At 35.4% G+C, this 24,227-nt stretch overlaps 1 protein-coding gene across 3 annotated transcripts; it reads left to right on the plus strand.

Annotated features, from left to right (window-relative positions):
- Positions 1–3,080: 3,080 nt before the first annotated feature.
- Positions 3,081–24,213, plus strand: LOC145332680 (fibrocystin-L-like). Of its 3 annotated transcripts, none has more exons than XM_080177692.1 (7): positions 3,081–3,139; positions 6,562–6,619; positions 8,164–8,206; positions 8,594–8,679; positions 9,818–9,968; positions 10,644–23,458; positions 23,675–24,213. In XM_080177692.1, the coding sequence occupies exons 2-7, from the start codon at positions 6,583–6,585 to the stop codon at positions 24,007–24,009; spliced, it is 13,467 nt and encodes a 4,488-aa protein (XP_080033818.1). In that variant the 5' UTR covers positions 3,081–3,139; positions 6,562–6,582; the 3' UTR covers positions 24,010–24,213. The 3 variants fall into 3 exon arrangements, with proteins under 3 accessions (XP_080033818.1, XP_080033817.1, XP_080033816.1); XM_080177691.1 differs by lacking the exon at positions 3,081–3,139 and adding an exon at positions 3,533–3,570; XM_080177690.1 differs by lacking the exon at positions 3,081–3,139 and adding an exon at positions 4,501–4,526.
- Positions 24,214–24,227: the final 14 nt, after the last annotated feature.

A 24,227-nucleotide genomic window follows, 5' to 3' on the forward strand; every position in this document is an offset into this window, starting at 1 on the left:
ACCTAGATACTGACCTTACAATTTCAGGTGCGGGTTTCGGTACTCAACAAGGCGTGAATTGCTTTTTTTGCTAAACAATTAAAATACACCAATCTTGAACACTTTTGTTACGCTTTCCAAGTTATGCCTAACTGTTACAGGAATCGTCATGCTTAGTCTGAAATGGACAGCACATGTCCAAATTTTAAAAAAAGATTACGGAAGTCTTTCTTTCTGCCAAGTACTTATAATTTCATTTGATATGAAACACGTCAATTATTTGTACTTAGTGTAAATACTTTCAGAGAGGGAGTGGAAATTAGACTGTTTATTACACTAGTCCTCAAAGTTAAATAATAATGTTTTCTTATTCGTTGGCTTAATAACTTTGGTGACTTTTATTGTTTTTGTTTATTCAATAGCTAGCATAGTGATTAACAAGGTGGATCATAGCTTTAGGGGGAGTATACAACATCCCAAATCTCTTCAACGCCGAAAAAACTTTGAAAGGAGTGTGGGGAAATTGGACGGTTAATTATTCTGTTGATGCACTCGTTCTGATGTTCGTTGGCTAAATAACTTGGGGTACCTTTATTCAATTTTGATTGGTTGTTTCTAAATTTAGTAGTGTCCAAACTTTTCAACCAATAATTTGGTGAAATCATTAGTGATAAATAAAGTAAAATATTAACTCTAGTATAGATAAACGTATTGTCCATATCTGCATGCATATATTCGCTCTTAAATGAAGGTTGAAATGAGATGAAACGTTGTATTGATATATTCAACAATAGCACAAATAACAAAACAGAAACCTAGAATTAAAGGTTAGGTTTTATTTTGAAAAATGAGGGCTCGACAGGCGCAAACCTTGTGTGGGGTGGAATTACTATGAAATCAGAGATCTTACGGGAAAAAATAATAGTCAGAAAATTGGTACACTCCCCCATTTCTGTGTGTTAAAATTAATGTCTGAAAATTTCACTTTCAACAACAAAATTCAAGAAAAGAATAAAAGTACCAACGTTTCATAGCAAATTATTAAGATAAGGTCGTTTTTAAATATTTTTGAGCCAGTGTCTTTTGCTGTACAATGTCCCCTCCTTCCCTGAATAGAACGAAACCATAGCCGACATAAGACATGAACATTTTAATTGTTTAACATTACTTTTAAGGTTTAATAGGTGAGGTTTAGGTACAGCATACAGGTTATGTTATAATTTGATTTATAATTTAGGCTTTTTCGTTAATAGATTAAATATTTTCATTTGAAATCTCTTCCGCTAATAATCACGAAATAATTAGATATGTAAACACTTGTAATTAAAACAAGGATGCCAATATCAACAAAAACGAAGATTGATAAATTATGAAAGATAGACAAACGAGCATTAACATAAATAGAATAACAACGCATTAAATTATCAAACATTATTTTAAAGACATACTTATATTTTATAACTAGACACCGATTTTTACGCAGTACAGTAATAGTTATTTATCGCATCGTATTATAGACACAATTCCGTGGATATTATAATAGTGAACCGGTTCTAATCTAGCGAATATTAATCGGTTTCGAAGCCATACTGGAAAAGAAAGGGTTATCCCCTACAATTCACACATACACAATTTCTTAATGCTGAACCTTACAGTTTACCAATCTTTTTAGCAAAATATGTATTGCTGTGCTACTTGTGGACGTAATCGTCCTTTTTGTCCTTTACAAATAAGTGTTCAATCACTTCAGCAAATTATATCATAAGAAAACTTTCAGAAAGCTGCCTTTTCATTGAACAAAATATACAATTTATGTGGACTTTTTTAGTTCTAAAAAGAAAAAGTAAAGAAACAAAATTCAAGGGGGGGGGGGGTAAGTCATTTTTCTTGTTGGTATCTTGGTAGGTTTTAAAATTGAAATTGCGCGGCATGTGTTAATAGTAGAAAAATGTTACACATACCGTTAGAACTGCTAAGAAGTCTATTTTTTGGAAATATAAAAACGATTCCTGTGCTACGCATAGTTTAGGAGCTACGTGTTAAAATGTCCCAACTGACTTAAAACTTGACCTGCGAGTAAATTTTGGGACATTTTACCATCTGGCTCCTAGATTATTTGTAGCACAGGAACCGTTCTTATTTTTCCAAAAAATAGACTTTTTAGGGGTACTAACGGAATGTTTAACATTTTTCTACTATCAACACAAGCCGCGCAATTTCAATTTTAATAAGGTCAGCATTTTTTTGCACACCCTTTACATTACTAAAAACTAAAAACCTTCTTTGGGCATATAAGAAGTTTCACTGTAAAGGAGTATCATATCCGTCCAGCGGTTAGAGAGATCTTAAGCTCCAGAGACGCAAAGCAAATTTCATGTTACTTTTTTAATAGCAATAATCTCTAAAAAGCATCAAAATATGTCTTTATATAGAAATGAAATTTTAATTAGCTATTATGAAAATAAAATTAAAACACAGTAAAAAGACACGGAAATTATTGCACACTTTATATATAACTAGCGGCTACGCCCCTAGAAGCCTCTAGGGACACTTAAGGTAGGAGGAGGAAAAGTCGACCTCATCCCATTTTAATTTGAGTTTCCAAAGAGTAAAAAAAATATTTTTTGGGGGGAGGGGGGTGAAGACACCCTCCCCAAAAATAGTTTAAAACCTTCCCAGGACCTATAAGAAGCTTCACTGTAAAGGAGAACAATATCTGTTCAGCGGTTAGCGAGATCCTTCGGGACAGACAAAAAACGCTTACTACTTTATATAATAGGATATTTCATAATATTTTTTACAGCATGGCTTCGAAACCGATGAATATCCGCTGGATTAAAACCAGTTCTGAGCCATGTAAAAAGTTCTTACTTATTAAAGTTAATATACAGAAATTCGACAAATAATATACTGATTATTGGCCCGGGCGTTCCACCTTTCGGAGCCAACAAAACCGAAATTAATCCATTAATTTTTCAGATGCTATCCGCGGAAAACTGTCTATAATACAATATGATAAATAACACCCAAGCATCTCACCGGCTAAAACACTTGTGCTAACTAACGCGGGTATAAAATGTGGAAGGTGAGAATAATAACTCGCAGTACCTCAGTGGTACAGTCAGAATATTATTGTATCAGAGTCACAAGTCTCCGAGAGGTAACATATATAGATAGTAAGATATTGTATACAGTTAGAATATTATAGTATCAGAGTCACAAGTCTTCGAGAGGTAACATATATAGATAGATAGATAGTAAGATATATACAGTTAGAATATTATTGTATCAGAGTCACAAGTCTCCGAGAGGTAACATATATAGATAGTAAGATATATACAGTCAGAATATTATTGTATCAGAGTCACAAGTCTCCGAGAGGTAACATAGATAGATAGTAAGATATATACAGTCAGAATATTATTGTATCAGAGTCACAAGTCTTCGAGAGGTAACATAGATAGATAGTAAGATATATACAGTTAGAATATTATGGTATCAGAGTCACAAGTCTCCGAGAGGTAACATAGATAGATAGTAAGATATATGCAGTCAGAATATTATTGTATCAGAGTCACAAGTCTCCGAGAGGTAACATATATAGATAGATAGATAGTAAGATATATACAGTCAGATTATTAAAGTATCAGAGTCACAAGTCTCCGAGAGGTAACATATATAGATAGTAAGATATATACAGTTAGAATATTATAGTATCAGAGTCACAAGTCTCCGAGAGGTTACATAGATAGATAAATAGTAAGATATATACAGTTAGACTATTATATTATCAGAGTCACAAGTCTCCGAGAGGTAACATATATAGATAGATAGATAGTAAGATATATACAGTCAGATTATTAAAGTATCAGAGTCACAAGTCTCCGAGAGGTAACATATATAGATAGATAGATAGTAAGATATATGGCGTTGCTACAAAAGACCAACTCTACAAAAGACCAACGCCTACAAAAGACCAACTCTACAAAAGATCAACGCCTACAAAAGACCAACTCTATAATAGACCAACGCCTACAAAAGACCAACACCTACATATTGTTATATAGACATTAAATTTATTAATAATGTATTACATAATCAATACATGGCCGCAGCGCTCGGCCCCCTGGCCTGCCTAGCCGTGGGCGCTCTGCCCCCTTGCCTATAACCTAACCTAACCTTACCTAAATATTGTAAAAAATATTAAAACTTTGAAAAAAATCTACCAACAACTTTTTGTAAAATCCACGATATTCTAAACTATAAATAAATTAATGTACATTAAACATTCATACATATAGGTTAGGTTAGATTAGGTTATAGGCAAGTGGGCTGAGCGCCCGCGGCTAGGCAGGCAAGGGGGCCGAGCTCTGTGGCTATGAACCTCTAGCATTACGATTTTTTTAATGTTGGTCTTTTGTAGGCGTTGGTCTTTTGTAGCGTTGGTCTTTTGTAGGCGTTGGTCTTTTGTAGAGTTGGTCTTTTGTAGCAACGCCAGATATATACAGTCAGATTATTGAAGTATCAGAGTCACAAGTCTCCGAGAGGTAACATAGATAGATATATATATAGGTAGAAAATGAGTTAGACAAATAGTTGAAACATTCAGAAAGAATATTATAGTATCAGTGATGTAACATAGATAGATAGTAATTGATATGTGTAGCTAGATAGATAGAAAGATAGTTATTTTAAAGTTAGTATGTTTTTCAACCTATTTTTAAAAAATACATTAAAGACATAAAGATATATTTCGATTTTCGCATTTTTTAAATTTGAAATGGTCAGAATATTATATTACTAGTCCCAAAAGTCTTAGAATGGTAGTTTGAAGAAATATATAGATAGATAGAGAGATAGGAAACTTAGGGATGGCAATCCGTCAAATTTTTGGACCGGATTCGGATTTTCACAAGAATCCGTCCAAAAATGGCGGATTCCCGCGGATTCCGGATTCTTATTTTTGACGGATTCCAGAGTCGGATTCCGGATTCTATCAATATTTTAAACGGCTTTTTTTTAAATTAAAAAATTTAAGTGCTACATATGTCCAGACCAACAGATAATATGACGTTGTTATAAAACTTTGGATACTGGTATTATTTACAGTTTAATGTCCACTCCTTCCCTACCTATCCCCTGCATAAAACTATATTTTGAAAAATTATCAAATGCTTTACAAAGTTCAAAGATGCTCTAATTATAAGATTAAGATAGGATCTTAAAGTATTAGATACTTTTATACCAAGTTCTTTTAAAGCTGATTATATAATTTCAACCTTTTTTTCCTTATTCCATTTAATTTATAGAATAAAGTTTTAGTTACGTCGTTTTTCCACTGTAGCTTTTTATAGTTTTTTTAGATTATGTTTGATAGTGTTAATGTTTACTTACCTCGCAGGGTTAGGAAACTAGCTCCCACGAGAAATAGGAGAAAAGCTACTGAAAAAAATACTATGAAACTCGCTACTTCGTTTTACTTTCATAATTTTTAATTATTTTATATAGTAAACTAGTTGCTTTGCCTGAGCTTCAAAATACATGTTAGTACAGGAGGTTATATTTAAATTTATAGATTTCAAAATGATTTACTGAACACATTGTTTTACCCCTTCATAGCTCGTTTCCTAATGTAAGCTAAATTATTTTAAATTAATTTAGGATAGCAAGGTCAAAAAATATAGATATACATATGTAAAGGAAATTTAATTGTATGTATACAAATTTTACAATGGTAATTGAATTTTAATTGTGTAATTATAAGGGCGTGCTATTCTGATAATAAGCAAGGACATTTGTGTGTGTGTGTGTAATAGTAGCCATGATACTTTTTAAATAGCGCCTGTCCGTTTGTCACTACGTCAAAGACAGTCAACTATTTAATTGTAACTTATAATTCATAAGATGACATTTTTTTAATACTTTGTAAAACTTAAATAAAACTAACAATTATATCAAACATTAGAGTAACACACTAGAAGGAGAAAGGGTTAAATAACTGTCTCTCCCCATCGCAACAACCTTTCTATTGGGTCATTGGAAATCAACCAATATGGTGTTGCCTATATTAACACAGCCAAGTAGCAGAAAATAGTTTACAAGCAGACGAAAAGGGTCTGTATATAGAGATAGTTGTCTGTATATACTATGCATCTATACTAAAGATCTGTTTATCAAACTGGTGATTTATCAAGATGCCAAAAAATGACAATTCAAATTTTCGATAACCATTAATGTTTAACTGCAATTCACTGTTTTAAAAAAAAAGAAAACATAGTTTTTTTTCTGGGACACCTCGTGTACTTGAAAACGGAAAAACTGGATATGCAAAAAGTTAATAGTTATTTCTCGCATCGTATTATAAAGAGCTTTCCACGGATATAGAATGTACAATCATAAGATTAAAACCAGTTTTTTTAGCCCCGAGGTGGATATAATACGATGCTAGACATAGTTTTTTCGTATGGATGAGAACCGGTTCCAATGAATACAAAAAATTGTATTACAACAGATGTGATGATTGGCCGATTATAAAGTCAAATTCTTATATTTTCTATTTTATTGTTATTTTTTTTTATTTAGGAGGTGTGAATCTTGGTAGTAATGTTGGGGCTACTTGTCACCTTTCTCCTTGTTACAGGTAACAACATCCAGCTATTCATCAGTTAAATACTGGTTTCAAATTTACACCGACAAACATCCTAATGCGACAAACGTCCTAATGCGACAAACCTCCTAAACGACAAACGTCCTAAGCGACAAACCTCCTAAACGACAAACCTCCTAATGCAACATCTCTTAAGTAAAACCTCCTAATAACTTTTCAAGTGATATCACATTTATTAAGTGTGAGGTAAGGGTTGATTTTTGTAATACAAGGTTGAGTCGGGTTCGAAACCATGCTGCTTGATAGCAAACACAGACTTTAAGAAAACTGTAGGACGGATTTTTAAATTTCACCATGTGGATAAAGTGATTCAAGAAAGAAATTTCGATTTTGAATTTCGTCCCTGTGTGTTTTATTGCAATATTGGATTGGATTTTTACATTGTTTCAGTTAGTACATAATTTTTGGAAGATTTTTTTCTTGTAATTTTGGAAGATTTAAAAATTATTTTTTTTAGGAGATTTTACTTAAGATATGTCACATTAGGATGTTTGTCGCATTAGGACGTTTGTCCCTTTAGGAGGTTTGTCGGTGTACCGTTTTAATCTTTTCAGGGAAGATTCATAAATGTCTTGGTTGGGTTGTAGATAATTTTTTGGACCTACACTACCCTCTAGAAGCAATTATAATACAATGTAATGGGATGTGTGTCTGATTGAAGCTTAAGATCTCGCTAATTGCTGTAACAATATGGTCCTCCTTTACAGTGAAGCTTCTTTTATTTAACACGTTTCTGGAAAGTAGTCGAAATCTTATTTAGCAGAGCTGGAAATTTTCAACTACTTCAGTAAATTAAAAATACATGATTATGCAAAATTTTAATATATTAACTTTAATTTAAATTATTATTGATTAATTAGTTGTTGAATTATTTTATACTTGTAATCGAATACATGAATATTGAATATTTTTCATTATCAAATGGCAAAATGAGTGTTGGTTGATGTACCATGTACTTAAAAATAATTTACTGTTAATGTTTTTAAAGTCCATTAAATGTACGTATTTCTCATAGACGTCCAAGGGGGGGGGGGTAATGGGGCGATTACCCCCCCATTTAAAATTTACCCCTACCCTGGGGGTGCCGTACTCCCCCCTAACCATTTAGGAGAGGGTATTTACCACCCCCAAAATAAAAAAATTTTGCGCGCTGTGCGCGCATTTTTAATACTAAATATTTAATAAAATATAAATTACCCCCCCCAAAAAAAATTTTTCCCCGGGGGTAAACTAAATTTACCCCCCCCCCCCCAACAGACCTTAGGGGGGGTAATTACCCCCCCCAATCAAATTTTACCCCCGGGGTAAAAATTTTGGGGGGAGTAAAAAAAAAATTTCGGCGCGCCATTCCCCCCCCCCCAAAAAAAAAATATGAATTACTCCTCCCCTTAAATTTTTTTACCCCCACCCCCAAAAAAAAAGCTTGGACTTCTATGGTATTTCTATTAAACGGAGTATTCCTATGAAATGGGCGTATTCGTTTTATTGACATAATGCTAATGTAATTACTTTTTCAGGGAGGTTGGCTGACGGAGCAGCCGTTCATAGTGTTGAACCTAGGTAAGTATCTGTAACAATTTTTACAGCTACGACTCTTTGATTACAAACCCCCAACAAGAATCATCAATAATTTGTAAAGGATTACCCTTTATTAAAGAATTATTTAAAGCTTTACTCAATAAAATCATGCTTATAAACATTATTTTGGATTTAAGTAGATAGTATTTTTGGCTAAATTAACAGCTGAACAGATATCCTATAATTGCACCGGCAAAATCCCAGCCCAAATATCTTTGAAAGCTTCTAAATATGTAAGAAACCAATGCCCAGAAAAAATATGGGCAAGAGTATAGACTATGCATATATATTATATAAGTACTTATTAAAACAAGAACACATTCACTCAAAATATATTAAATTATAATTTATCAATACTATTAATTTTAGGCAAATATCCCAAGGAGGCGGAGTACTTTTTATATATGGAGAAGGATTTAGCGATGACAACTTCAATACCTTTGATCCTGAAAAAGGTAAGGTTTAAATCTGTTATGACAAACTATCCCATTAGAATACTTTCAGAAACACTCAAAACATTAGGATATTTTTAAAACCGAAGCTTTACACCTGTAGAATCGAGCTGCAGAGCTAAAAATGAGAATAATAGCCCATATCGATTTTTATTAGGATTTTAAAGTTTATTTTTTACTATGGATTAAGTAAATTTTACCGAATCGTGAACTCTCTTTTGTTTTTGGTAAAATTCTTGCTTCAAAGCATTTTCCTTCATAGTATGATAAAAAGATAATGATAGTAAAAAATAGCTCTTTTGATTTTATATTTATAATTATTCATTGAAAGTGAAAGATGTAGGATATATCTTTGAATTAACATAAAAACTATGAGGATTCAGCATTAACCAATGACAAAGCTAGAAATCTTTAAATTTTAAATATAGTGTTTTCACAAAGTGACATATTTCCAATATAATAGAATAACTTTTATTTAATTAAAATGAAAAGTATGAAAACTATAAACATTAAAGATACATACTTTTTAAAAATATTTTGAAAAATAAGTTTGAATAATCTTTTTTTATTTCATATTTGTATATGTGACAAAAATAAATTTGTTGTATTGCATAAACATTTGTTGTCATCTTACATTGTTTAACCCTTTACAGCCAATTTTTTTATGTTTTAATGTATAATAGACATGAAACATTTTTATGTTAATTCATTGATATATTATAAAGAATTAATTTTTAATTAGTTTTGATTGATAAAATCAAAAGACCTAACTTTACTGTATACTAGCATACAATATTTATGAAGCAAGATACTCTAAAAGCTGAGTATTTTACCCACAAAGGAAAGAAACATCATGATTCAGTAAAATTTATTGAATCCATAGTAAAAAATAAACTTTAAAATCCTAATAAAAATCGACATGGGCAATTGTTCTCATTTTTGGCTTTGCAGTATGATTCTACAGGTATCAGAGTATGTTTTTTATATACCTTTCAAAAATAGTTTAAAAACAGTTTAAAGGAAAGTTTGAAGAATATTGGAATTGGTTAATTATATTCTCTTGAATTTGTCATAACCCTTGGTAGACAGTGCCGCAGCCACTATAAAAATATTAAATTACATAATAAATTGTAAATTTTAGGAAACAAAATATGGTTGCATAATGATTACGAGACCCTGGTTTGTACCCATCCTGTTGAAAAGAATTGGTTGCTTCAAAATCCCCAGGCTGCCTCCTCAATAAAGCTTGTCTGCAGTGTTCCTGCAAGACAAAGCAAACAGGGAAGCGAATGGTAAGTGTCATAATTCAATTATTCAAACATGAGTTTACAAGTTACCCACATTGCAAATTGAAATTCTTTTATTTAGTAATTTTATTTATTATATCAGAAGTTTAAACCTTATCCATTATAAAAAGTTTGGGAAAAGTTTAGTCAGATGTTTATCCTTATAATAAAGTAACAGGATGTATGTTTATTTATTTGAAAGAACCTTGCTTACCTCTGAAATGATGTGGTTTTCCTTTACAGGGTAACTTTTCAGAGGTCTTTAGAAGGTTTATAACTATTTGGGGAGAGGTTACAACTCCCTTCTCAAGAGAAACACATATACAAAAAAAAACTCCCCCCCCCCAAAAAAAAAGATTTTAATTTTACATTTTTAAAACTAAAATAAAAACTTGGGTATGGGTGGTTGACCCTTCTCCCCCCCCCCCCTAAATTTTTTTTATACTTAATCTTAAAATAAAAAAATTGGTTTTCAAATTTAATCCCCCCCTCCTCAAGTGCCCCTTGAGACCTCTAGGGCGAATCTAGTAGTTACATAAGGAAAGAGTAGGTAAAACATCTAAATAAAGATTCTGCAAAATCTCTTATCTTACAAAATTTACAGCAATCAATAAATGTAAGATGCAATGGGGTTAGCACAAATAATACAGGAAAATTTTATTTTAATTTTTTTATTTCCAGGTACAATTTGAAGATAACTGTCAATGGAGTGGAGGTAGAGAATGCCCATAACCACATGGTGCAATTTGCCTCACACATGACTCCAATTCTTGATAGCATAGACCACAGATATGGTAGAGTTGGAGACCTTGTAACTATTAAGGGTAAATTCTTTACCAAGAATATTGGTCCTGGTGCACAAGATTTAGACAATTTTGATGAAATTGACACCAAAACTCTTCAGAACCTATTCTTTGGTACCAACAACTGTGATTTCATGGATGAATTGGGCAATCCCTATGGTGCATACTTAGAGGTCAAGAGTAATGGTGACTATTCTGATTATGGTAACTTAACATGTAAGACTTCTGGAACATTTGTTGGACCCCTGAATGGTACACTTCTAGTTGCTGAGAGAGGGCAATCTATTATCAACACAGAAGCATTCTCTGTCAATAGTAAGGGCCAAGCTTTCTTCTATCATGTAATGCCTGACATCTCATTGATTTCTCCCTCTTCTGGTTCTGTTGGAGCTTACATAAATATCAAGGGAACTGGATTTGATGGATACAAGGAAAACACAAAAGTTCTTGTTAATGATGCACCTTGTGAGGTAGTCAGCATTGATTCCTATGAAATTGTGTGTAGAAGCCCTGACTCTTCATCAATTGGAGAAGCAACACTTGGTCCCAGAGGGTTAGCTTATGAGTTATGGTATTCACTTGGAGATGAATCTGATCTAGCTGCATCTGTAAGTGCTCTTGGAGCAGCATCAGCTGAATTAGTTGTAGATGGTGGGCTTATCAATAAACAAATGGCTGGTGAAGATACTGATTATACTGGACGTCTTAGTGGACTTTTCATAGCACCTGCAACTGGCAAATTTACTTTTGCAGTTTGCTCAAATGATTATGTTGAACTTTATCTGTCAACCAGCAAAGACTCATCAGCAAAGGTTGAGATTGCAAAGAAAAAAGGACAATGTAGTAATAACAAACCTGCTGCTTCTACATTCTCTGAACCAGTAGAACTCACAGAAGGAGAAATATATTATATTGAAGCACTTCATCTTCATAGAGATTCTGAAGCAGAAAATGTCACAAACTTCCTTCAAATTTCAATGGAACAATACAATACTTATCTTACAAATGCTGATGTTGCACTTGCCCAAAATGAAAAACAGTATCTATACCTTAGAGACCAGAGGATTCTTGAAAAACAGAAGATCACTATTGAAGGTCTTTCTGGAGCTGAACTAATATTTATGCATCATGGTAAAGCTGCTAATGCCCCTGTGTACTCTGATGATACATCAGACTGGCAGGAGGCTTTGACAAACATGCTACAGTGGCAATGCACAAAATCTTCTACATTATTTGAGCTTCTTCAGACTGCTGAAGACAGTAACCAGTTGCCAGGCCAGGGAGGAGCTGATTACAGAAAATGGGGAGATGATTCTGAACCCTTCTGTGGTGTAGCTTCTTGGTCCATGCCTTGGAATATATTTTGGTTTAATGAAAGGCAAGCAATTGACATTAGAAATGGAAAATACTTCTGCTTTGCTTACAGAGGAACTGCCTTTTTTGATAACATCAATGTTCTCTACAGAATATTTTCAAGTACATCTTATACATGGTTCAATGCTTGGGTTACAGTTACAGTGGAATTGGAAAATGATGGAAAAAGTTGGGGATACAAGTGTGTTGACCTTGAAGACCAATTTCAATTAAATGCACCTAATTGGGTTCTTAACCAAGCTACTCCAGGAATGTTGAAAGTTAGAAGCCTAAATTTTAATTTTGATAGAACTAATACAAAGAAATTTGGTTACCTTGATGAAGTTTCCCTGGGAAATAAAATTGTAGAAATTGAGAGAGTAGCACCTGCTCATCACAATAGCAATATCAGAATAGAATCAATTACAGTTGCTGAGGTTGATGGATCTGTTGAAGTTGAATTTAATCCCTACTCTTGCCAAGGATTAAATGAAACATTTAGCTTATTGTCCATTGCTGGAGGTATTATTGAAGAACTTTCTGAAACTGCAACAATTGAAGAACAAATGGAATTTCTCATGACAAGTGACATAGCTACCTACGCTTTTGGAGCAGGCAAAGTTATAGTTGAGAGAATTTCAAAAGAATCACCATCATTAACTGGAACCTTTGATCTTACAAGAGAAGGAAAGACTGTAAATAACATTCCTGTTTCAATTTCTAGAAACAGTTTCCTAGAGCTACTAGAAAATGAATATGGACTATTTGGGGTTGAAATGACAAATAATCACTGGGATAAATGCTATGATCATGTTTTATCTTGGGAGTTTAAGTTCATTGGAGGAGACCAGCCTGTTATGGAAATAGATTCCACTAATGTGGTCAGTCATGGAGAAGGCTTTACAGATGGATTTGTAGAATATCAAAATGGAAAAGTGACAATTGTTGACCTTGGAGCAGATTTCTTCAGGTTACCAGCTGCTTCATCTAATCCTCAAGTTACAGTCTGGGTAAATGGCTTCTTGTGTTCTTGCAGTGATGAGAGTGGATGTGAATTTGAGTATGACTTAACATTGACACCTGGCTTATCTACAGTTGTGGACTCACTGGTTGATGGAAATATTATCCTGACAATTACTGGTACAGGCTTTACGGATGATATCAATGACTATGATATCACTGTTGGTGGCAGAGGATGTGAAGTGTCATCAGCGTCAACTTCTTCAGTATCCTGCACTTTGGAAAATGGCCCTGCTGGAGAATTAGAAGTTATAATGTATGTCAAATCTAAAGGCAAAGCCTCAAACACCTTAATATACAACCTTGAGTTAAGTCTTGTTAGTGTTGATCCAGCTTCTGGCAGTGTTGGAGGTGGCACTAAGATAACAATATCTGGAACTGGTTTCCCTAACACAATGGAGGAATGGGAATCAGGAAATGTTACAATTGGCACTAATGCTGCTAAGATTCTTACAACTTCTTACACAGAATTGACCTGTATTACACCTGCTGGAATTACAGATTATACAGCTGACATTACAGTAACATTAAATGGTAAATCTAGCAGTGGATTAACATTCTACTATGATAGTACAAGCACTCCCACAATATCAACTCTATCACTGTACTCTGCCAAGCCAGCTGGTGGAGAGAAGCTAACTATCTATGGTACATCATTTGGATATAAGGGAACAAAAACTAAAGTACTTGTTGAGGACAAAGAGTGTGCATTGGTCTCATGGGTAGATACTCAAATTGATTGCACTTTGCCACCACTTTCTAATGGCCTTCACAAAGTCATTGTTGAAACACAGAAGAATGGATATGCTGATAATTCAGCAGTATCTGGTATATCAGTTATTTTTACCATCACTGGAGCTGCACCAAGAGTAGGTTCATTCAATGGGGGAACTAAAATGACAATTACAGGTTCAGGCTTTGGGAATTGTTCAGAAGTTGTATTCAACATTGGCACAGAACACACATGTGTGCCAGCTGATGAGTTTTCCTGTACAGATACTTCTGTAGAATGTATTGTTACTAAAAATCCAACAAAACATATAATTTGGAACTCAGGAAGACATTTCAAGTATGGACCTGGTTTCATGTGGCAGCCACAAGATTTAACCATCAGGCCTGGAGATGTTGTTCAATGGCAATGGAATTTACCTGTTGCTCAAGATGGAACTGGTATCAGTGTTCATGCTGTTGCAGATAGCTACTCAAATGTCTGGGATGGTAAAGGGTTTAAGTCTGGGCCTAAATCAGGAAAAGGATTTTTGAAGCACACATTTAACACTCATGGAATATTTTTCTACAACACAGAGGATGTAATTGATGGTGATCAGGTGTTCATGCCAGGAAAGGTTACTGTAGAAAGTCCAAGCAGTGATGAAACTGTAGAAATTATGGCAACTATTAATGGAGTAAATGCTGCTATCTCAAGTAATGTGGACCCTGCATCTACTGCTGGTGAATGTGCTGAAATTGATTCCACCTGTGTAACTGCATCTACTGCTACTGATAAAGTTGAATTTACGTTCGCAACCTGTCTAACTGCAGAAATCTCAAACATTGAAGTAATCCAAGGTGGTGTTGCTGACAGTTCTTATGGAGATCTAGTTTCCTATGGTAATGCTGAGTTGAAGATATCAGGCAAAGGATTTGGAATATCAAGCTGTCAAAATTTGGTTGAGATAGGAGACTCTTCTTGCACAGTTTCAACATACACAGCTACAGAAGTAACATGCAGTGTTGATATTAATACAGTCACATCTCTGGCTATGTTACCTATATCCCTAAATGTGGTGAATGCTGGTAAAGCTGTTTTAAGTCTTCCATCTGATACAGCTGGGTCACTGTTTGTTTTGCCCAAAGTAACATCAGTTTCCCCACTTTCAGGTTCCTGGGCTGGTGGTAACATGATTAGTATCAATGGATTTGGTCTGAAGCCAGCAGATGAAATTGTCACTGTAAACTTTGGAGAGTCTCCATATCAAAAAGGCTGTAAAGTTGTGTCCACAACTTCTTCCCAAATAACTTGTCAAGTTCCAGATTACAGAGATTCCAGAGTTAGCACAACTAAAACTGTACCTATTGAAATCTTCCTAAGTGGAGATATGATTACTCCTGATCTGGCTGAATCTGTAACTCTTGAATACCAATTTGATGATGCTTTGACACCTTCATCTTCATCTGTATCCCCATCAACATATGAAGGTTCTATCCCTGTTTCTGTCAGTGGTTCTGGATTTGGGTCAGATATAACTTTGGTTGATGTGTTTCTAAAACCAGTTGCCACTTCCTTCTTCAGAGTAAGACGAAGCATTGAATCCTTTAATGATGAAAAATTGGCTAAGAAATTGGCAGAATTCGGAGATGCTCCAAGGCATATTCACAACTTCTGGAAAAGAATGAAAAGAGAATCCAAAGTAAATAGTGTTTCTTGGATATCAGCTGGATCTTCAAGAACTAAGCGCAGCACTGATTACCTGCCATTTGTAGAAACCCATGAATTTGAACAAGATTTTGAAGAACACTACCATCCACTTGTACCACATCTACATTTATCAACTATGAAGAGATCCATTGATCCTTATGCACTGGACGAAGACTTGTATCATAGTATTATGGAAACAGATCCTTCATACATTGCCAAAACACTGCACAGAGCTAAGAGAGCACTAAGAATGAAAAGATCTCCAGAAGAATCTCTTCTTGAAATGTCAGATGAAGGCTTAATTAAAGCTGAGGTTACAAATGTTACAGATACTGCTGTCACTTTTGTTGTCCCCAAAGCTGCAGCAGGTGATTACAATGTTATTGTGTACACATCACCTCAAGGATATGCAGATGGTGTTGACTCAATCATTACCAGCTCCCCATCAATTTCAAGCATAACTCCATCATCTGGTAGCACACATGGTGGACAAGAAATCACAATTATTGGCAATGGCTTTAGTGGATCTGCAGATGATACATCAGTAACTATTGGATCAGGCTCCTGCTCAATTGATACAGTTACTGTTGATTCTATTACCTGCATCACTCCTGCCAATGGAGCAGGAGATGAAACAGTTACTGTAAGCAGTAATGGAGTTTTATTCCCAACATCACCATATACTTACTCAGATTCTTCTACTCCTACAATAACATCAATTAGTCCAACAACTGGTAGTGGATCACTTACACTTACAGTTAATGGTGCCAATTTAGCAGATACATTGAGTGTTTTTGTTGGAACTTATGAATGTCCAATTTTGTCAGCATCGTCAACCTTAGTAACATGTACTTTACCTGTTATTCCTGGTGGTGACTTTGCTGTACAGTTAACATCTTCTTCACTTGGTCTTTCAAATAATGACATTATATACAGCTCTGAACTAAGCCTATCATCCATATTACCTACAAGTGGTAGCTTTGGTGGAGGTTCTTTGCTGGTCCTTTCTGGTGTTGGTTTTGATACTGAAAATGTTACTGTTACAGTATGTGAAGTAGAATGTGAAATTTCATCAGTCTCAAACAATGAAATCCAATGCAGGACTCCTGCTGATGCTGGTTCTGGAACAAAACTATGCACAGTAAAGGTTACCCAAGGGGAGTCATTTGTACAGCTTACAGATGCATTTACCTATGATGATGCACTAACCCCATCTGTGACAGGATTATCACCTGTTAGAGGTGGCACTGGAGGAGGAACTTCAATTACCATCACTGGTTCTGGATTTGCGTCAAGTGGAAATAAGGTCACAATTGATGGAAGTATTTGTGATATTGTAACTGAGAGTTCTACAGAAATTTCTTGTCTCACAAATTCACATGATGGTGCTATTGAAGCCCCAGTCACTGTTGAAGTACCTTCTCTGGGCTATGCAAAACATGCTGATATTGCAGCAACTACATTCTACTATATTGACAGATGGTCTTCTATTTGGACATGGGGTGGTCTAGGAACTCCTCAGCAAGGAGAGTTTATTGTCATCACTCAAGGCCAAACTATTCTGCTGGATACATCTACTCCAGTACTAAAGTTTTTGCTTATTGATGGTGGTAAGCTGATGTATGATAGAGAAGCTGATGGATTGAACTTAAATTCAGAATTTATTCTCATCATAAATAATGGAGCTCTTGAAATTGGCACAGAAGATGAGCCATATTTGAATAACGCTGAAATTACTTTACATGGACACACAAGATGTACTGAATTGCCTATCTATGGCTGCAAGACTATTGGAGTTAGAGAAGGTACACTGGATTTACATGGAGAATTTGTTCCCATGACATGGACAAGATTAGCTACTACAGCATTGGTCGGTGATACAGAAATTATTTTGGAGAATGGAGTTAACTGGAAACCTGGTAGTGAAATTGTAATTGCTACAACTGGCGGTCGTGCATCAATGGGAGAAAGTGAAAAGAAAGTTATTGCCTCTGTTTCAGCTGATGGTACTGTTATTACTTTAACTGAGCCATTAAAATATGAGCATCTTTCAATTGCTCAAACTTTTGGATCTCATTACATTGAAACCAGAGGAGAAGTTGGTTTGCTCACCAGAAATGTCAAAGTCAGTGGAGCTGTTAACCAAGAGTTTGTAACAGAAATACCTGCCTGTGAAAAGCCTTTTGTGGCTAATGAAGAGGCACCACAATCTTGTTTCCAGGGTAAGTTTGGTGAAGAAATTGGTACAGATGAATTTGGAGGTATCATTCTAATCCATGCGAAGGAAATAGATAAACATCTTGCTGCAGCCAGAATAAGTTACACAGAGTTTACTGAAGTTGGCCAGGCATTTAGAGTTGGTAGATACCCAATTCATTTCCATATTAATGGTAATGTTACAGGCTCTTACATAAGAGGCAATGGTATTCACCGCAGCTATAACAGAGCCTGCACTATCCATGCTGTAAGCAATCTTATTGTAGAGCACAATGTTGCATTTAACATTAAGGGCTTGTCATTCTTCATTGAAGATGGTGTGGAAGTTGACAACATTGTTCAATATAATCTTGCAGTTTACACCAGACAATCTAACAGTCTTTTGAATCCAGATATTCAACCTGGTTCTTTCTGGGTGGTAAATGGAAACAATATTATTAGACACAATGCTGTGGCTGGAAGCACCCACTTTGGTTTCTGGTACAGAGTTTTACAATATCCTGATGGACCTTCTAGGACAACAGATTACTGTCCTGCAAAAGCACCAATGGGAGAGTTTAGAAACAACAGTGCCCACAGCAATGGCTTATATGGTATATGGTTGTTTACAGCGAAAGAAAAAGGATGGACACCTCAGACTGGAGATTTAGAACATGGTTGGTGTAATGGAGAGAAAACTACTGCAACATTTGGTGATTTCATTGCATGGAATAATGAAATAGGTGTTGAGGTTGTTGAAAGTGGTGCAATACGATTTGAGAACATGACACTGCTTGATAATGAAAAGAGTGGTGTAGAACTTATTCATCCAGTTGGTGTAAAAAGACAGAATGGAGAAGAATATGGAGCACCTACCTTTAAGAATTCTGTAGTCATTGGTCACTCTGAAATTACAGCCAATTGGCCAAATGGAGACACTTTTTGTACTCATACTGGTGTATGGAGTGGCTGGTGGGGTAATGATGTTGAAAATGTTGAATTTTATAACTTTGACAGAGAAAATTGTGCATGCCTGTCAACCTGTGCAAGGTGTAAACCTAAATGGGCTGCTGGTGAAACTCAAACTAGTGGTCTAAGCTTTATTGACAGCCCTAACAAGGTATCCTGGCCATGGACTATGGCTGGATTTTATAAAGATTTGGATGGCACTCTTTGTGGAACTCCTGGATGCAGTGTGGTTCAAAAGAGAGATATCTATGATCCTATTGCTTGTGTAGATGATACAGATGATGAATTTTCTCACATTATTGGTAGTGGTGGTGGAGATTGGTTGACACTTGGATTACTTGAAAATGATACTCTAAAGCTGGATGGTCTGGTTTGCGATAGTACTCAGAAATTCCATGTTGTAGGTCTTAACAAATATGCTCCTTCTTCATTACAGTTTAATGATTTAGTATTTCACAATGAATTTGGAAGTGCTAGAGCACCATGGAGGAAGAAGCCACCATACAAAGATGGATGGGCTGGAGTTTTGCCAGAGGACACTACAAATTTCTTTTTCTGGCATACAATGGATCACATAACTAATATCACTTACAAATTAGCCGCCTTCCAAATGTCTTCTGAAGATGATTATTTGTTGCTTGGGCACAATTTTACCCAGAGCCCAGATGTATTTACTTTCAATGGAGAATCTGCTAATTCTTCTCAATCATTGCTAGCCCCCCCTACATTAGAAACTGCTGGAAATACTGATTGGTACTGGCAAAATGATACACAAGAACTCACATACATGCTGTCAAATAAAGATAAAACTAGGGGTGGTATGCCAAATGAACTATACAGAGAAGTTACATTTAGAGTATATAGATGTTTATATGAAGGATGTCTTCCTCCACCACCACCAACAATCCCCGCTGGTAGACCAACTGAGTTTTTGAAATGGTCAAGTGAAGAGGATTGGATCAGTTTAGGTCTCACAAAACCAGTTGCAAATGCTGATGGTATTGTTGAAGAATGGGTATCTATTCCACCTGGAGTTTGGATGGTTTTAGATGAAGTCCCTCCCTACTTGACAAGATTATACATTTATGGTGTTCTTGAAATTGGAGATGATATGGACAATGTACTTAGTGCAGAAATAATCATGATCCAGGGAGATCTTGCCCAGATGGTAGCTGGATTTGCTGATGAACCTCACACACACAAATTTGATATTCTCTTGAGAGGAAACCATGAAACTCCTGATCAGCCTCTACCTAATGGTCCAAATCTAGGAGCTAAAGCACTTGGTGTATTTGGAAAGCTTCAACTCCATGGATTGGATGTTGGATTAACATGGACCACTCTTGCTGCTGATGCTACAGCAGGAAGTAACACAATAACTTTAAATGATGATGTAGACACTACTTACTGGACTGCTGGTGCAGAGATTGTTATAGCTCCAACAGGATATGAATCCAGGGAGGTTGAGGTTAGAAAAATCCTAAGCATTCTTGGTAATACAATAACTTTAGACAATGTCCTTGAATTTGACCATGCAGGTAGCTCTTACTCTCTGTCAGATGGTTCTGCTAGCTGGAGAATTGCAGCTGAAGTTGGTCTTCTTTCTAGAAACATCAGGATTATTGGTGAAGATTATCCAGAAAATGTAGAAGAAGAATTTGGGGCAAGAGTTCTGGTTGGAAAATTTACACAGGATAATGTAGACTATAGAGGATATGCAAAGATAGCAAATGTTGAATTCTTAAGAGCTGGCCAAGAGGGTTGGACTGATAGGTTTGATGCTAGATATGGATTGGCATTCATTGACCATGAAGATTCATATAATAATGATGATCAAAACAGAGAGTCCTATGTTAAGAAGTGTGCATTCAATTTTAACTACAATGCTGCTATTGGACTATTCAATACTAATAATGTTTTGATAGAGGACAATGTTGTATACAGAACTCTAGAATATGGAATGAGAGATGAGGGTGTAGGAAATAGATGGATTCACAATTTTATTACTTACACCATTTTTGTTGGTACACACAAGGATCACAGATATAATGTGTTTAAACGTGGATGTATGATTTTAAATGAAGCATGGGAAACAGATTTTAGATACAACTCAATGTCTGGTTGTGAGAGAGGTGGTCTGGTTGCCACTGGGCGCATTTGCACATCAAAATATGTATGGGAGGGAAATGTTATTCACTCCTCTCATGAGGGTATCCATGTCAATACTTATAATCCACCCATTGAAATAATTGGTGATAAGGGTTGTGTTTCATTTGATAATTTCTTAATCTACAAGATTTATGATTATGGAGCTTACTTGCTAACACATGAGACAGTACACATGGAAAATAACACATTTGTTGATTGTGGTGTTGGTGTTCACCCATTCTTGATTAGACCCAAACCTGAAACTCATTTAGTAGAACAGAAGTATTTAGAAATCAATAACACTGTGTTTGTTGGAAGATCTGAAACATTCAGCTGTGAAAAAGATGTTGAACCTCATTACATAGAATTCGATAGAACTAGAAATAAGAAGCAAACTATGTGGCCAGGAAGAAATTGGAAGGGATACAATACTGGACATGCTGGATTACTGTGGCCTATTTTTAGTGGTATTGGTGTTCCACTTGGAAAGCCATGGGTCAATGGTAAACCAAAATCTTTCCCTCTGCTAACTGGAAAGGTAATGATCAATGATGTAACATTTGCTAATTATCAGCAAGACAAGTGTGGCCAGTTTGATTCTGCTATCAGAACAAATCCAAGAGGAGATGATATGCAATTCCCAATCTTTGCTAAGGGTACCAAGTTTGTAGATGTTGATGAAGATAGCAAAATATGGATGGACAGACCTATAAATAGCCTGGTCTCCAATGAGCATTGTGTTGACATGCATTGTGATGGCTTAAAGAAGGCTCTTTTGGTTGATACTGATGGTAAAGTTATTGGAGATGATATTCCAGGAACAATTATTGCTGACTCTGCCTATGAGTGGGAAGGTGATTCAACTGCTGGTCTTGGTTATTACAGAGTCCCTAAAACAATGACTACTGATGTAGATGGCAGTAAGATTGAATATGTTGATAAGTTACCAAATACTGGTATTGTCAGAAATGATGCATGTGTATGGGTTGAAAAATGGGCAGCATACAAGTGTCATGATATCAATCATAGACTGTTTATTATGGAATCAATGGACATTGATACACTTGACAGAAGACTATCACCAGTTGCCATGTTGGCAAACCCAGGTGCTGATGGTTACATAGATCTTATTAATGGTCCCCAGGATTTCTCATGCTGCTTTGGTTATGCATGCCAGAAGCGTATTTCTAATTTTTATTCTATTGTTGGAACTAACATGATGTATGAGGTTCATCTTACCTCAGTGCCTCCAATTCACATGAGATATAGATTAAAAGACAACCAGGGAGGAGATCCAATTTTGTTGAAAATCTTCTTCATGAAACCGCAAAGAATAGACATATATGTTGGAGATAACTATATTGCTCCAAATAATATTGATTTGACCAAAGAAGTGTTTACTCTACTACCAGCTGATGATTCATTTATTCCATCTCTGGAATCTGTAACTGATGGTGAGAATTACTTTGATCCCAATACTGGATTCCTGTACCTTCTACTCACTGGTGAAAATGTTGTTGATTACAGAATACAACCATCAGTAGTTACCAAAATTGGTGCTGTTATAGATATGGATAACTTCTTTGAGGGAGATGTTGCTGGTAATATTGCTGCTCTTTTAGGTGTTGATCCATCCCTTATCAGGGTAACAAATGTAGTAAGAGAAGGCAGTGTACGAAAGAAGAGAGAAACATTAGAAAATGTAATTCTTGAGGTTACAATTGAGCCACCTCCAGCAATGGGTATCAATGACACTTTAGCTATTGATTATAATGGACTGCTTGAAGTCACTTCAAAGTTAACAAATGCTTTCCAGGATGGAACAATGGGTGCTACTCTTGGCCTAAATCTTACAACTGTGGAGATTAATGAGCCCATCTATGTCCCAACTGAGTCATTAGGTTGTATTCCCCAAGATGAAGATCCCAATGGGGAATGCTATTTAGGGCCAGAAGATAACGCTTTGACTGGAAAGCCATACTCAGTTCTTTCACAAGAACTTGCAGCCCAAAGATTAGAAGAAAATCTGAGATCATCCAAACTTCAAGTACCTAGTGTCTTGAAAATTATGAACCAACCTGGACAAGCTTCTGAATTAAAGGCCTTTGCTAATCAACCAAAGTTGTACACTGTAGATGCTAATGGTGACACAGTTGCTGAGCTAGGAACTACAAGTGATCCATGGATTGTAACTGCAACTTTAGCTTCTGGCACTGGAAACCTGATAAACAATGCTACCTGTAAATTTATTGGAGGCTACTGTGAATTTGAAGATCTTGCCATTGACACAATGGGAACAGGATTTACTATTGATTTTGAAATTACTTACCCAACCACTCACTCCATTGCATCTGTTATAAGTGATACCTTTGCTGTTGCTGGAAGACCAATTGGAGTCAAGTTTACTGCGTTACCTACCCTTACACCTGTTAACACAACATTTAACATTGAAGTAACTGCATGGGATGAAGCATTAGATCAACCTGCTGAAGCAAGCAAACTACCCACTTCAGTAGTTGAATGTGAGCTGATCTTGTTTGATGCTGATACAGAAGTTTTGGAAGGATCCACAACTGCTTCAATTAGAGGTAAGACTTAAATTCAATCTATTACTTGTATAAGAATTACTTATAACAAACTTCCAATAAGTTTAAAGTAATAATTCAAAATTCATGACTTATTTTAGATACTAAATCTTAAGATACTTAGAAAAATGCCAAAACTATAATTAAGTCCAAATTTAACATTAAAGATTTTACTATCTCTTTTTGTTTAATTATTTATGATTCAATTAAAATTCTTAGATGGAGTTGCAACATTTGAGCTGAGTGTCATTGAAGTAGTTGAGGGAATTTCCATGCGTGCTTACTGCGAGGATGAAGGTGATTTTGCCAAAGCTGCAATGTCTGATAAATTCAGCATCCATGCCTTCCCCAAGACTGGATTATTGCAAGAAACAGACACAGGCTTTACCTACAAAGGTAGTGCTGAATATGTTTCTACTGTTCTTGAAGCCTTTGAAACTCTCCTTAAGGGAAAGAAAGCAGATCCTATTCAAAGAAATAGTGTTGCTGCAGCTCCCGAAGTTGAAAAGATGGTGTTGACTCCTGAAGAAATGGCTATGTGGCCTGAATTTTGATATGGATTAAGATAAAAGCCTAATATTAATCATATATTCAATTGTTTTGTGTGTTTGCGTGCCATATTTAATCACATTTAGGTTAAGGGTTAATAATGTAATAATTTAATATTTTCCTACTGTGTACTCTAATGTATTGGTCTCAATTTATCTGTGATGCTGAGTATTTTATAGTTTTATTATAATAAATGTTTGCAAGTTTAACTTTTTATATTTTA

Source organism: Acartia tonsa, chromosome 11 (assembly GCF_053477335.1).
Source record: "Acartia tonsa isolate MP-2025a chromosome 11, ASM5347733v1, whole genome shotgun sequence".
Lineage (NCBI taxonomy): Eukaryota > Metazoa > Arthropoda > Copepoda > Calanoida > Acartiidae > Acartia > Acartia tonsa.